Below are 15,642 nucleotides of genomic sequence, written 5' to 3' on the forward strand. Positions count from 1 at the left end.
GATACCTGTATATTCAATAAATAAAAAAAATAATTAAAATGAATAGCTGGGTTCATTACCTATCTGTGACTCAACATCTCCACTATATGGTGAGTAGAAACTTTCCTTCTCAAAATAAAAAGTGCCATTTACTTCTTCCATTTAGCTGATTGGACAGGTGTCAGACAAAAAATTTAAAGCTCTAGTGTTTAATTCTCAGATTTTTCCATTTTTCAGCATAGGTAGGGTGTGTTTTTTTTTTTTTTTATCTAACTACACAATCGTATGGAGCCCATGTTAAACATAGATCCAACTACAAATCTAAAGAAAGCAAGGGCATAGCTCCTCCAAGAGAACAATCAAGCCAACCTTTAGGTTTAGAACAGCTTTACCTTAGTTTAACTACTGTATTGCTAAAATCTTAAAATGCATTACACTTCGGATCTGCACAATGCACATTTATTTTAAAGGCTTTTGTTCATTACACTGGTTTATTCAGAACCTTACAAAATAAGATAAAGAAAGAAGTTTTTACAATAGTGCAAGCAGAATAGATATACCAACAATTCACAGCCTCAGATACTCAATCTCTCTCTTTCAGTAAAACAGGTGTCAAAATATAGACAAGCAACAGACATATTTTTATTTCCATTACAAAAAAAGACAATACAAACATAATGGCTCACTACTCAATTTCAGTCCTTGCTTTCACACACAGCCCATTAATTAGTGTATGGGAATGTCACATAAATTTCTATGAATATTCGGTAATAATAATTCATTTTTATTGTTCATGAACTTGACAGATAATACTGACATCATTCTTAATAAGAACCAACTTTGGATCGCTTTTAGAATTCATGGATTGCATCAATCCAATAATGAAAGAGTTAATTCATTTGGCTGCTGCCACTTCTGCTTAATGTATTCAGTATCATAGTTGAGCTCCAATTGTGGATTTGCCTTAAGCACTCTTTCACATGTTATCTCATCAAATCCATTGCAAAACTGCAGTCCTATGTAGCGTAGGAATTTATTTTGCTTGATAATCTGTTCTAAGCGGTCAGGAACAACAGTCAAATAGCTTACATTGATCCATCTTAATTGATGAAGCTCCAGCAGTGGCTTCCACCATTCCTTGATGTTGTAACATCTTGACACATCTAGTACTCGCAAATCAGTCTGGAAGAACATTGTAAATCATATTTTTACATGACAAGAAAAACAGAATCAAAAGAATAAGTATAATCACACTACAGGGTACAATTTTCAGTGATTAAAAAGTTGCCAGAAATAAACAGAAGATACTAATAAACTGTGATGTTAGTTTTCAAAACTGTCAATTCCTTTTCAGAATTCATCAGTTGTTCATGATGGATGAGGCCCCCATGCATGAACCATTTATATGTCCAATAATAATTTGTTTGGTGCTTTGCTGCTTGTAATTTCTCAAACTTTTCCAGCGATTTGTTATCCTCTTGGGTGTGCTGCCAGTGGTCTGCATCTTACCAACATGATAGTTAATGTTGTAGCTCAGCATCTTCCTGAGATTGGTCACTTGGCTGGCTGGGTTTCATATTTACATCTGGGCAGCGTTCACTATGCTGTCCATACAGCCTGTGGCTGTTTCTTGCAGAGGTATCTGTCTCTGTGCATCTCCTCTTCCTTTCACACACATTCCTACTACTATCGTGACACTGTACACATTCCTTCTGTTGTTTACGACTGCTGCAGTGTTCTCTCATGGCCATATCATCCTACTGGCATTCTTAATTCAGTATGCACCTGCGAGGTGGGCTTCCTGTGGCATCAGCTGCTTTCAGAGTTGCATATTATGTCCGCACATGCTGCAACAATCTCTTATGGCAGTAGCCGTCATTCAGTGTTTCGTATTAGCTCCGCTCTCAGACTGTGTGGTGTCTGAGGTTTCAGGTGGTTGATGTGGTTCCCTATCTTGTGCATAACTGCTGTGGTTGTCTCCTGAGGAGATAGTTGCTGCCTGGTGCTCTGTACAAGATCTGATCCTGTAATGAGATTCGTTACTGGAGAAAGGAACTTCTTGCTGTCATTTCTGTAGTAGTTCCACAGCAAATTCCACAATGTACTGAGCTGGTATCCTGCTTCCCAACTGATCAGGTTTTCTGACATATTGTTTTCAATGGATTCGTTGATGACACTGTCTCAGAATCTGGGGATTTGAGCTAGAAATCCAGTTTTGACATAATTTATGGTGTGTTCAAGTTCAGGCAATGTTTTGCTATTGCCTGATTTAGTGGTGTGTTTTAGCCTGGTATGTTTTTTTTTTTTTTTTTTTTTTTTTTTTTTTTTTTTTTTTTTTTTTTTTTTTTTTGGTGTTCCGTGCATTGTATGTCCACTGTTCTGGTGGTTTGACTGATGTAAGACATACCTCATTCACAAAGTATATGAAGAAGAAGCTACTGGCCAAGCCATAACTGTGCAAAGAGAGGATGGTGAGCTCACTCAGCTTCCTTCTCACATGCAGAGAATGAGACGTAGTGACTGTATTTGCCAAAATTAAACACCATATCACATTTAAGGTAGGTAACAGGATCAAGTATTGTGCCAGTATTGCTCTGGTAAAGGAAAGAATCCGTGACATGCAGCATAGACTGGATATCACCTCCAGGAAGCTACTACATCTACATCCGGATTTGACAAATAACTTAGCACCAGAGAACTGCAAAAGGATGGACACTACATCATGGTCGCTGGTGGCATGCATCAAACACACATCCAGCACAGAAGAACGGGGTGCTCAGAACACTTGTACACTGAGGCAAGACACACTCCAACCCAGACAGCTTGACAACGAAGTTAGAAAATCTACAACAAGTGATCACAGACAATGGATTTTGAATCAGGTACATCCACAAACTGTTACATCCCATTAGATGGCCTGATACAATGGAAAAGGAACTAGAAGAAGAGACCATGAAGGTAGTCTTTGTACTGTATGCAGGACTTATCTTGTGAAATGATCAGCAAAATCCTGAAGAAATACGAAACCAAAAGTGTGTTCTGCCTGCCCAACACTGTGGTGCTCCTTGGAACAGCCAAGAATGATCTGGGGATAAGACATCCTGCCATTTACCATATGGTATGTCTTACATCAGTCAAACCACCAGAACAATGGACATAAGATGCAAGGAACACCAAAGACATACCAGACTACGACAGGTCACTAAATCAACAATAGCAGAACATTGCCTGGAACTTGAAAACACCATGAATTATGATAAAACCAAGATCCTGGCTCAAACCCCCACATTCTGGAATAGTGTCATCAATGAATCTATCGAAATCAAGCTGGCGGAGAATCTGATCAACTGGAAAGCAGGATACCAGCTCAGTACAGTGTGGAGTCTGGCATTGGAACTATTACAGAAACACCATAAAAATGTTCCCTTCTCTGGTAATGAACCTCAGACGACCAAGAGTGTAATCGACAAGATCAGACCTCATATGGAGCACCAGGAACTAACAACCTCCTTGGGAGACAGCCACAGTAGTTAAGGACAAAATAGAGAACCACATCAACTGCCTGAAACTTCAGGCACCACACAACCTCTGACTAGATAGCGGCTTCCACCATATGAGAATGCTGTAGTGTATGTGGACATAATATGCAACTTCAAAAGCAGCCTGATGCCACAGGAAGCGCAGCTCATAGGCACGTACCGAATTCAGAATGCCAGGAGTAAGACATGGCCACGAGAGAAATCCTTGAACACCAGAAGGAACATCTATAGTGTCACGACAGTGCTAGGAATGTGTGTGGTGAGCATGTACCTAATACAGAATGCCATGTGACGGCCACCACTGTAGGGGACAGCTACAATAGTATAGCACAGCCTTCGGTAAAGAAAAAAAGAGTGTAAATCAGTCGTCGATACTCAACAATGAAGAAGCACTCTTAGAATCGCAAATATTAATATCTTTGTCCCTTTGTACAAGAAGAATGAGCGTATTTTTTTGTTTCCTTATCTTATTGATTCTGATGATCTAGCTGACAGATGCTAATTATTCACTGTCTGTAACTGATACAATTATGTGTAGTAGTAATAGAATTTTGTTGAATATATATGAAATTAATAATTTGCATATGATTCAGTACGTAATAATTAAATGTTGCCTTGGCCATTTTGTGTAGGCTCATTATTGTAGCAACACCATTGATGGCAAAAATTATATAAGTTCCTTTAACAGTTATTTAATGCTAAAAGTATTAAAAAGAATAATCTCAGTAAATTGAAAACGGCATCTTGTAATATTTTCCAATTCATATTAGACCAGAGGTGCAGTTTTTTTATTAATAGTAATATCTATAAATGCTTACGACGCCATTGCACATCCTGGAGCATCCAGCCTCACAGAAAAAATAATTAAGCATTGTTTGCATTGTTTCTGGCGATAGTGCCCTGAGAAAAATTAGCCGTGGCTTTTAACAAACATAAAAGAATACTTTCAAAACCATTTCATACAATGGGAATAATGGCACAGTTGAAACTTCCTGGCAGATAAAAACTGTGTGCTGGACCGAGACTCGAACTCGGGACCTTTGCCTTTCGCAGGCAAATGCTCTACCAACTGAGCTACCCAAGCACAACTCACGACCCGTCCGGCACACAGTTTTAATCTGCCAGGAAGTTTCATAACAGCGCACACTCCGCTGCAGAGTGAAAATCTCATTCTGGAAACATCCCCAAGGCTGTGGCTCAGCCATGTCTCCGCAATATCCTTTCTTTCAGGAGTGCTAGTTCTGCAAGGTTCGCAGGAGAGCTTCTGTAAAGTTTGGAAGGTAGGAGACGGGTACTGGCAGAAGTGATGCTGTGCGGATGGGTTGAGTTATGCTTGGGTAGCTCAGTTGGTAGAGCACTTGCCCGTGAAAGGCAAATGTCCCGAGTTCGAGTCTCGGTCGGGCACACAGTTTTAATCTGCCAGGAAGTTTCATAACATCGCACACTCTGCTGCAGAGTGAAAATCTCATTCTGTAATGGCACAGTTATCATTGTATGAAGCAGTATTCAATTTAATTCATTCAAAACAAAAAAATTACGCGATAACAGGTGCAGATGGAAGAAGGAATGCTTGGAGACAAATATGGGACCCAGTCAGCAAAGCAACTACTCCCAGCAAACACGCCAAGTAATGATGTTGAAAGATCGTATTAGGAAGGCGCAAACCACCAGCAGAACACTCAATTCTACGAGATATTTGTTGCTTATGTCAGATCTGTGTGGCCTCCTCCCTGTGCGTCCTCATAATTCTTCTACACAACATCCTTGTATTATACTTACCATAAATACTGTAGGATTAAAGAAGACCACTTACCAAAAAGCACAATTACATCAATTACATTCTACAGGAACTTTCCAACAACATTTGTATTATACTGATGTATCCCTTTGATTAATTCCTATAAATAAATTCCCGGAGGGGGGGGGGGGGGGTGACACGGTATTTGTCCCTTTCACAGTTCTACTTTGACTCCTTTATATATGGTCACAATCTCACTGAATTAATTGAGTTATTTCATAATAAGTAGTAGTATTTGCAAATAAATAAAAGACAACTGAAACTAGTATGGTCTCAAAGTGTAACAAAACAAGTGACAGATTTTCACAAGTCAACACAGCAGCAAATGTTCAGCCACATCACCCAGCAGTTACTTGAGTTACACTAACTGATGGCGAGACAGATGGTTATGACATGGAAATCACTAATGAATCAAGAGTAATGACTAAAATGCAATGGTTGAATATTTTACATCATAGCTTTTGAATAAAGCTAAATCAAAGTTAAAGATTTCAAGAAATACATTCTCAAACAACTATAAATATAAAATATATGTGCCCAACGCAAAGCTGAATTGAGTATTCAGCAAACTGCACTTCCTTGTCTTCTATTTAACAAGCATGAGGCCAGGAAAAACTGAGATGACAACTCCACAGAAGATGAGTAGGTAATACTAAAAAACTTGAAGCAATGACATACGTGTGTATTGCTGAAAATCATAATGCATGGAAAAGTCTAGAGGAAGCTTTTATCTAACAACGTATATCAAACTGGCTCATGATGAAAATTTGTTGCTCTGGAGTGTAAGCAAATATCAGCAATACGTCTGCATCTACTTTGCATAAACCTAAAACTTCAACAGGTAAATCTGCTGGAAACTTTCAAATCACCCAGTTCTTATTAAGCCAAACTTCTTTAAAATTAACTGTACTTTTTAGCGTAGAGAAAGTTATATTCCTGATATCAATATAATAGAGGGAAACATTCCACGTGGGAAAAATATATCTAAAAACAAAGATGATGTGACTTACCGAACGAAAGCGCTGGCAGGTCGATAGACACACAAACAAACACAAACACACACACAAAATTCAAGCTTTCGCAACAAACTGTTGCCTCATCAGGAAAAAGGGAAGGAGAGGGAAAGACGAAAGGATGTGGGTTTTAGGGGAGAGGGTAAGGAGTCATTCCAATCCCGGGAGCGGAAAGACTTACCTTAGGGGGGAAAAAAGGACGGGTATACACTCGCACACACACACATATCCATCTACACATATACAGACACAAGCAGACATCTGTCTGCTTGTGAGATGTCTGCTTGTGTCTGTATATGTGTGGATGGATATGTGTGTGTGTGCGCGCGCGAGTGTATACCCGTCCTTTTTTCCACCTAAGGTAAGTCTTTCCGCTCCCGGGATTGGAATGACTCCTTACCCTCTCCCCTAAAACCCACATCCTTTCGTCTTTCCCTCTCCTTCCCTCTTTCCTGATGAGGCAACAGTTTGTTGCGAAAGCTTGAATTTTGTGTGTGTGTTTGTGTTTGTTTGTGTGTCTATCGACCTGCCAGCGCTTTCGTTCGGTAAGTCACATCATCTTTGTTTTCAGAAAGTTATATTCCGTGATAAGAATCTTCAACTCTGACAAACCAACAATGGTCTCAATAGGTATCAGATGCATCATTGATGATGTGCGACATAATCTTCCTAAAGTATGCAGTGACCCAATGTTTAAGAATTCATAGCATCCAAAACAGTCTTTGGACACAAAATTTTTCTTTATTCTGTGACTGGTTTCAATTTATTCGATCGTCATCAGATACAAATGAAACACTTCATAATATACTATGTACAGGAATACCTTCAGCTGTCATTGTAAAGCTGTAAGTGGTATTTTATGATAAGCCTATTTATACAGGGTTTATCATAATTAATGACATAAATGCATACATTTCAAAGTACATGATACTAGAAAAAAGGTCTAATAAACATGGCTCTAAAATCCATACCTTAAGAGCTACAAGCACTAAGTCATCTTTATTACTGTGAAACAAACCTCTCCAAATGCAAGCTCTTCGTTTTCCATATTTTGGGAGGAGGTAGTATGAACCAAACTATGAGAAAATTATCTAGTAAACATGAGCTCTAAAAAGCATACCTTAAGAGCTGTGAACACTTGTTCATCTTCACTGTTGTGAAACATGGCTCTTCTATTGAAGAAGTGATCATACATCTTAAGGGATGCATTTTAGAGCCCACGTTTACTGGACTTTTTCACTTCTAGTATTGTGTACTTTTAACTGTATGGCCATTAATTATGACACACTTTGTATTGTTCCTGCTCTGTTTTTATTATATTATTTATTAACGTTATATTTGCTTATGTAGAATCTTAATTTCTCTATAATTGTTTTTGTAACACAGAAAGGTAAACTGAGCATGCACGAAGCTACTCCCAGCAGCCAAGCCCCCTGAACTACTTGCACTGCAGCTGCAAGCACAGTATGCCAATGGTGACCCACCAATGCAGACTATATGGTTGCATCTATTAGTATTACAATCAATTCTGTGGGAGATACTGCAGACCACAGAAAGGAAATACAGAAATTGTGGGACATCTCAGAAAATGCAAAAATAGAATTTAGAACGAATGAGACTAATAATAATGTTGGTGTACCTCATGAGTTTTTTGAAGATAATCAAATGAAAATGGAATAAATTTTTCTGAACAGTTTCCAAAGTTCAAAATGGATGGGGAGGTGCATCCAATACATCTTTATGGGTGTTCTCCAGATCATTACCAAAAAGATGGGGGGACCCAAGAAAGATAGATTTCATGCTCAGTTGTTTGATTGGCGATGCAGCAAACAGGGAAAGTCCCATTCTGAAGATTGAGTTAATTAACCCAAAACATTATAATAGTTCTTGGATTAGCTGCAAGAAGTACATAGAGCGGCATCTAATGAGATTGAAGTATTTAGAATATTCAGAGAAGCCATAACAGGAATCACACTAAGTAAAAGCGTTTAAGTTTAAAAATACGGCAGATGTACCTACATTTAGTGTAGATGACTTAGCTTTAGTAAAAGGTGTCCATCATAGTTCTAATGTAAATAAAGAGATAAGTAAGGTCTTTCCATGGTATTGTGGAGTTTTTAAAGTAGTAGGAATATCAGATGCTAAGGCACTGTTCTTGGTTGACTCAGGTACAGACCAGGAAAAGGGACTATACAATTTTGATACGGTTCAAAAATATATACCCCCAGGAAAAATTGCACACTTCACAAATTCGGCAGAATAATGGCCATTGGAAGTATTTCTTATATGTAAAGTATATCTTATATGTAAATTGAAGGTGGAGAGGGGAAGAAAGGAAAGGAAAAGAAGGGGATCACTGCTGTGAGTTGGATCAGGACATAACACAGAATCAGCAGCGATTAGTGAAAACGTGTACTGGACGAAGATTCAAACCCGGGATTTCCTACTTATTAGGCTGGTGCATTAACCACTGCACCACCCAGGCTACAGCATTATTGCAACTGTGCATACTATCTCGGTACGCCTCATGGCCAATTCAGACTCGTCCAATTCAGACTCCCACTGAGCACAACCTATCCACAGTCCCTAATCATTTCCTCCATGTTCGCTTCTCTGAGATTCCCGCAGAAGGTTGGACGTATTTGTGCATCCACACTGAAGAAGCTGAATCCATTACCCAACTAGTTGAATCAATGACATGAATGTGTGTTGTCTGTTCTTTCAGACACGTCTGAAAGAACATACACCAAGCAGAATCTGCAGCTGTGATACATTATACATAAATTGAAGGTAGAGAGAGGAAGAAATGAAAGGAAAGGGAGGGGAGGGGATCACTGCTGTCAGGGGATCACTGTCGTCAGCTGGATTGGGACTGAAGGTGTATTAAGCGGCGACGAGTGAAAATGTGTACCAGACCAGGATTTGAAACCGGGATATCCTGCTTACTAGGCAGGTTTGTTAACCACTGTGCAGTGGTTTTATAAAATAACTGATATTGGAGACAACAAAATAGAGTTACCTCAACTATCCTAGCAGGTTTTGTTGTCTATTTCCCACATAATGTATCTCAAAATGGAGACTTGATGTTTTGTTATTAATAAAGTAATTTTGTACTTACCTGTTATCATCAAACTGTAACTAGTGATTCCATATTATCATTTAAAATATGAAACCTTGCTTGTGGTGATAGACTAATCAGTAGTGTAGATCAAGATCTAGGCTAGGACAGAAAGTGAATTTGTTGTATGTTGATGAAGACAACAAAAGTCAATACAAAATCTTGATTGTGTTGAGAGACTGCACTGTAGCATTCTCTGAGGTTTTGGGTGGATTACAAGCTGACAGTTTGGGTGTGAAATTTTAACTGTGGAGACAGATTGCCCTGTAAGGAAGAGGGAGATCAGCTTGGTACAATGAGCAAACAAAGTGGCTTCAACAAGCTGAAAACCAGAATTGCACCATTGAGATTACTGTTGGCCATCCATCTGCTATTTCAGCTGATTTTATACATATTTATGTCAATTTTCCCCAGAAAATAGTGTGTTTCCCTGAGTACATGACTTGCTTACGCTCTGACTCATAGTAATGTAAGGATGTAATCCCATTATCTTTACTTTTCACATAATTGAAGGAAATCATCTCTTAATATGTCACTAGCTCCTCAAAATCAGCTGCTATCTCCTATCATATTCCCTTGGTGTTCATGACAGATGTTACAGCAATTATGGAGGAAAATTTACATAAAAGTGCTTTAACTGTGAACATACCAATCCAGCTACAGGATGAAGTGCCTTTTCTTTCAAGGTAAGGCAGGCACATAAGTGCAGTTCTTGTAATTTTGGGCATCTCTGCACCACCTCAATGAGAGAAGTGTCTGTCAGTTTGCCACAAGAAGAGAGATTTATCGAAAGTAGTGGTAAGGGGTCTGGTTCTGTGGCACTCAAAGCAATAACCAGATCTGAATCCTCAATCTGCATGCACCTGAAACAAATATTACAGGTTTATAAGAACTTTATGTCCCAGTCCTTAGATGAAATCTACGCCAATAAGAAATGAACATTGCAGATTAACAAAGGAGCTATATTATAATGCCCATTACCGTAACATTAAAAATTCAGACTTTTCATCTTCTCTGTGCGAATTAAAAATGCTCTGATTTGTGAGGCAAGCATTTGAACTCAAAACCTTCAGTTTTGGATCCTTTCACTCTGACCAATTGTATATTAACAGGCCACAAGACTGTGACATGCTTAGAAGTTATATTAGCCACCTGAGTTAACAGTCACATGCAGAATATGTGAGAAACAAGTTCTCAGTCTAATTCATCACAACATAATCATCAGGACTAGGTGTATGGCACACTCCACTTCCACAGTCATACAGATTCCCGTGGTCAGTTTCTAGTAGCACCACCTCAAATCACGTTAAGCTACTGATAATCTGTCATTGACATCATAATATGAATGACAAGGGCCGCTGTCAGCTAGCTTGGTTTGTGGATGGGCAGGCAAAAGTGTAGAAGAACATTAAGCAATTTAATGTCATAACGTCAACAAATGGTCAGCTCTTCCAGCTGGAGCCATCTCCTCATTATGTCGCAAACGAGCTACCAGCCAAAATTGTTACTTCTGCTAGCACATCTCTGGGCTCAGTGACTAGTAAAAGGAAAGTCTTTGATAACAGTCACTGGACCAATGCTAAGGCTTTATTTAGAAAGATATAACTTACCTGATTTCTTTGTGACATGTTCTTTGTGGGTGGGGAGGGAGGGAGGGTGTTTATGCCAAAAGTTGTTTCATCCAAAAGTACTGAAATATCGAAACACTGTAACAGAACAAAAATTTGAGAAATGTACAGGCATGTTTAAATTTTTAAGGAAAAGACATGTAATTATGGTCCTCAACATTTCAAAATACATGATTTCACTATCCACAGTAGTAGATTGATAACTTTGCTGGTGCATGTGTGTACAACTTATAACGGTCTTCGGACGACAGGAGAGAGAGTGTGGTACTGGGGTGCAAGACTTGCACGTCTCTCGCAGTTGACTCACGCATTGTGTGCAGGAGATCTTCTCAGGTCAGATGGCTGCGTCGATCTTCACAAACTCTTCTTCTCAGAAGAATCTATCTGGTTAAGGGAATTTCAAAATAGACTTCTTTTCTACTCTTGAAATGATTCTGTACTCTCAGGATACTTTTGTTCAACTCTGTTGTATCTTCATCTCCACAATAAAACAACTTCACAAGATTTACACAAGCGTTCAACTCTCACGAGTCAACCCCGTCTTGGACCTTTAGAAACTAACAAATACAATTATAATGTGTTTGGTTTAATAACCACTATAAAACCAGTTCCAGCACCTGGAAGTCAAATGTAAATGTCTTTAGTTCAATACATAATTCATTTGTTCACAACAGTACAATCGTTATACCATCAAGGAATTGAGCGTGCTTACTCCTTGTATTGGACATACAGCTTCTCAGGCGCGCGCTGCAAACGCTTGTCCGCACCGATCGACCGTCACTATTGCCGTATTCTCCTGATACATGTCCATCCTACACACACAGAAACTGGCGGCGAGGTAGACACATCCACATCTCCACTCTCTCACCTTCATACTTAAAATATCGGGTGTTCGAGACGGGGGGAAAGCCAAGTGTCTCTAGAATTTACACCAAAATTCTCAAGGCACTACATATTCCACCCATTAGCTCGAACACGTGATATTTTATACATATTCACTATGTACAATTACATAAGATAATTCTTTATCTTTTAACGATGTCTCTTTCTACTAATAACCGTGCATATTTTACCACAATTCTAATACATGACTCTTTCAATCCATATTGGAGTTAGCTCTGTTTTCTATTTCTCTTACAATCATAAATTACAGGTGTACATAACTCATGAGTACTCTGCTGCTTCGTTCTTATTTCCCGTACTACTTTTTCTAAGTGTGTACTTATTCATTATCTATTGTAATCAATCTGGGGGAACTCTGGGTAGAACAAAAGTGTTCTGTTCTTGGATATTTGCAAATCCGAAACTTAATGAGGCTATTTATGCATAGAATTCAAACTTACCATACTCATCCCTTTAAACATGTGACCTCTGTCACAATACTGCCCTTTTCCCCTTTAGGAACAGTACCTATACCTTACATGGGTTGGTCCTAGGAGTACCCTTTCTCCTTCTGTTTTGGTAGGTATGCCCCTTTCTCATTCCTGTCCTCCTATGGTACAAGGTCAATCCCCTTCTTGGTACTCCTGTCCATGCAGTATTGGTCAGCCTTTCATAGGTCTGCCTATCTGCCCTTTTTCTCACCCACCAAATGTTGAGTGTGCCCTACATATCCTTCTTGAGTAGGCCTCCTGGTTCATTGCCCTAGCACACATCTTTACGTATACTACAATATTCTCTGGTAAAATTACAAAAAAATGGTTCAAATGGCTCTAAGCACTATGGGACTTAACGTTTGAGGTCATCAGTCCCCTAGACTTAGAACTACTTAAACCTAACTAATCTAAGGACATCACACACATCCATGCCTGAAGCAGGATTTGAACCTGTGATCGCAGCAGCAGCAGCGCGGTTCCAGACTGAAGTGCCTAGAACCGCTCGGCCACAGCAGCCAGCTAATTACAAATCTACTTTACACTCATATTCCACTTTCTAATACTCCATCTTATACCCTAGAGTCCACTTTCATTCCTCACTTTTACTATATAAACAGACATAATGTCCACACACAGTAGATGCTATGTCTACCTGTATTTACCAACTCCCAGTAGATACTATACCTTTTCTCAAAGGACTAGAATGGCGCACATGTAAATATATATTCGAGATCGACAAAATAAAAGATGCAGAACTGTCACCAATAAGAACAATAATCATAATAGTTCTTACACATCGGTACTTACATATATGTGATGTGGAACAGTCACCGCAAACAACAATGCTTGCATATTTCTCTATGTGCTCATACTTTCCTCCTGTAACACTTAACGGTTATCACAACATTTCAGTCTGTACTTTGCCTGTTTGCGTCTTCTTATTATGTTGTGTGTATGATTAAGTGTGTTTGTGTATCCTGATTCTTCGGGCGACTTATGTGAAATAAGTTGAAGGTTATAATGAACCACGGAAATTGAGAAGGTCTTTAACGATAGAAGTATATGCATACGGAAAGAGGGAAAGATAGATAGGTACTCAATAGAGAAGTAAGAAAGGAAAAAGTATAGACGGTTGCTAAAATCGAAGAAGTGAAAGAAGACAACCCTAAAGACAGGAAACCCTTCCCACCCCCCTTCCCCAGGATCCCTACTTCGCCGGTACTTTATTGAGAAGACGGAGGAGGTATGATGTTAAATGTGTCTTACAGAACGGACATTCTCACTTTCAGCTTTAAAGCCCCCGAAGCAAAATCTTAGCAACACCTATTGAACGGCAAATGGTGAAGAATCAGTTACACTTGTCTCCAAGGGTTGTCTGAAAGATGGTGTGTGCGATTAGTGTTAGTCATGCTTGTACTTATACTACTCACCCCTTCCGAAAGTGATATAACCCTTCCCTTTACATTACATCTCACAAAAGGTATAAAATATTCTATAAAAATAGAAAATTATACACTACGATAATACAGTTGTTTAGTCATTCACTTTACACTATATTTCATACACACATGAAGTGCTCTCTTCAGTTCCTGATGTTTAGATATTACTTTGTTTCAATAGTACCCTGATAATACCTTTATAGTAGTACTATATTCTATTCATCTCATTTCATGTCTAGAGATTACTGTTCATCTGTGATTCTCTTAAATTGGTCTTAATCTTGTAGTCATATTCGGTTTCAAAATTTTAGGATAGTTTAAGAATTGAAGAATAGGTTACAGAATAGTTTAAAAATTGAAGGGAATCCGGTGCAGCAAAATTAAGTTTGATGAAACACCGAAAACAACTAGGGATCCGACGGCTGTCACTCCGCCTGTTAACACAGAACGTTAACGTCCCTGGGGGATATACAACTTTATGTCTTTTACATTGTATTTTTCTTTTTCTGATCCCATTAGAGGATCCACTAAAACTAAGGCTTTGGGATGTACCACCGTTTTCACTCGGTAAGGTCCCTCATACTTTTTAAAAAATGTGTGTGTTTCTTTCTTCAGGGCTGAGCTCTGGAGATGCAGTTTTACTAAGACTAGGTTATTAACATTATACTTAGGGTCGACAGCCTTCTCATTATATTTACTAACTCATTGTTGTGCTCTTTCAACCAAGTTCTTAGAAACTATTGTTTGATTAAGTTTGTAATCAACAGTAGGTTGCTCCAGCCAAGTAAAATATTTAATACGGGGTTCTCCCACAAAGGGTTTACTTGTTACTTCCAAAGGAAATCCAGTTGATAAATGTCGTAATTCATTTAAAATAAGCTCAAAGTCTTTAACTTTCGTTGCCCATGATGGATGTTTTTCATGGCAGTATGTACGGCATAGTTTTCCAATTTCTTTCATAACCCTTTCACACAGGTTAGAAGACGATTTAGAGTTGGAGATTAATGCCTGATGAATATCTCCCCATGCTAAGAATTCTTTAAAGTCATTACTAGCAAATTGTGGTCCATTATCAGAGAAGCATCATTTTGGTTTGCCCACCTCAAGAAAGTATTGTTGCAGACAGTGTGTCACTGTTGGTGTATTTGCTTTCTTATAGGATACAACTTAACATACTTAAACCAACACTCTATGAGAACAAAAATGTATGCCACTCCTTTTCTTTTCGGAATTGGTCTGAAGAAGTTCACTGCTGTAAGATTGTGTAATGCCTTAGGGATGATTGAATACATTTTGTATCTAACATGAGTGTTACTCTCTTTTACTTTCTGACAAGTATCACAAGTTCTAACTAAAGATGCTACCTTATGTCCCAACTTTTTAAAATAACAGAACTTGTTCATGTGGGCTATACACTTTTTTTTATTCCAATGTGTCCATACCCTGTATGGACACAGCACACAATATTATCCTCCATCAACTTCGGGATGCATAAACGCCACCATCGAGAGGTTATACTATCTCTACAAATTAAATTATACCCTATAACTTTCCATTTCTCTGGTTGATTAGGAGGTAAAGACTTTCTAATAGACATGGCATATATCTCTGTAAAATAGATATCATGACAGATGTTGTCAGTTATTCTTTGAGCCATTTCTTGTACCCTGTTTTGCGGATATTCTATTGTCATAAAATTAATTGCAAAAATTACACTGGGTCCTTCTGTACATTTTAAGTCTTTCGTGTCTA

At 38.6% G+C, this 15,642-nt stretch overlaps 1 protein-coding gene and 1 non-coding gene across 4 annotated transcripts in view; both read right to left on the reverse strand.

Annotated features, from left to right (window-relative positions):
- Positions 1 to 597: 597 nt before the first annotated feature.
- The window catches only part of LOC126236316 (dynein regulatory complex subunit 6-like), a 177,342-nt gene continuing 162,297 nt past the window's right edge, over positions 598 to 15,642 (reverse strand). For all 3 annotated transcript variants that reach the window (XM_049945530.1, XM_049945527.1, XM_049945529.1), the window contains exons 4-5: positions 10,097 to 10,310; positions 598 to 1,161 (exon numbers count right to left, since the gene is read on the reverse strand). In XM_049945530.1, the coding sequence (XP_049801487.1) occupies positions 850 to 1,161; positions 10,097 to 10,310 (526 nt within the window). In that variant the 3' untranslated portion in view covers positions 598 to 849. The remainder of the gene's footprint in view (positions 1,162 to 10,096; positions 10,311 to 15,642) is intronic.
- Trnar-gcg (transfer RNA arginine (anticodon GCG)) lies at positions 4,529 to 4,603 on the reverse strand. Its single transcript has one exon. It is a non-coding gene; the product is annotated as a tRNA-Arg (tRNA).

The sequence above is a fragment of the Schistocerca nitens genome, chromosome 2 (genome assembly GCF_023898315.1).
Source record: "Schistocerca nitens isolate TAMUIC-IGC-003100 chromosome 2, iqSchNite1.1, whole genome shotgun sequence".
NCBI lineage: Eukaryota > Metazoa > Arthropoda > Insecta > Orthoptera > Acrididae > Schistocerca > Schistocerca nitens.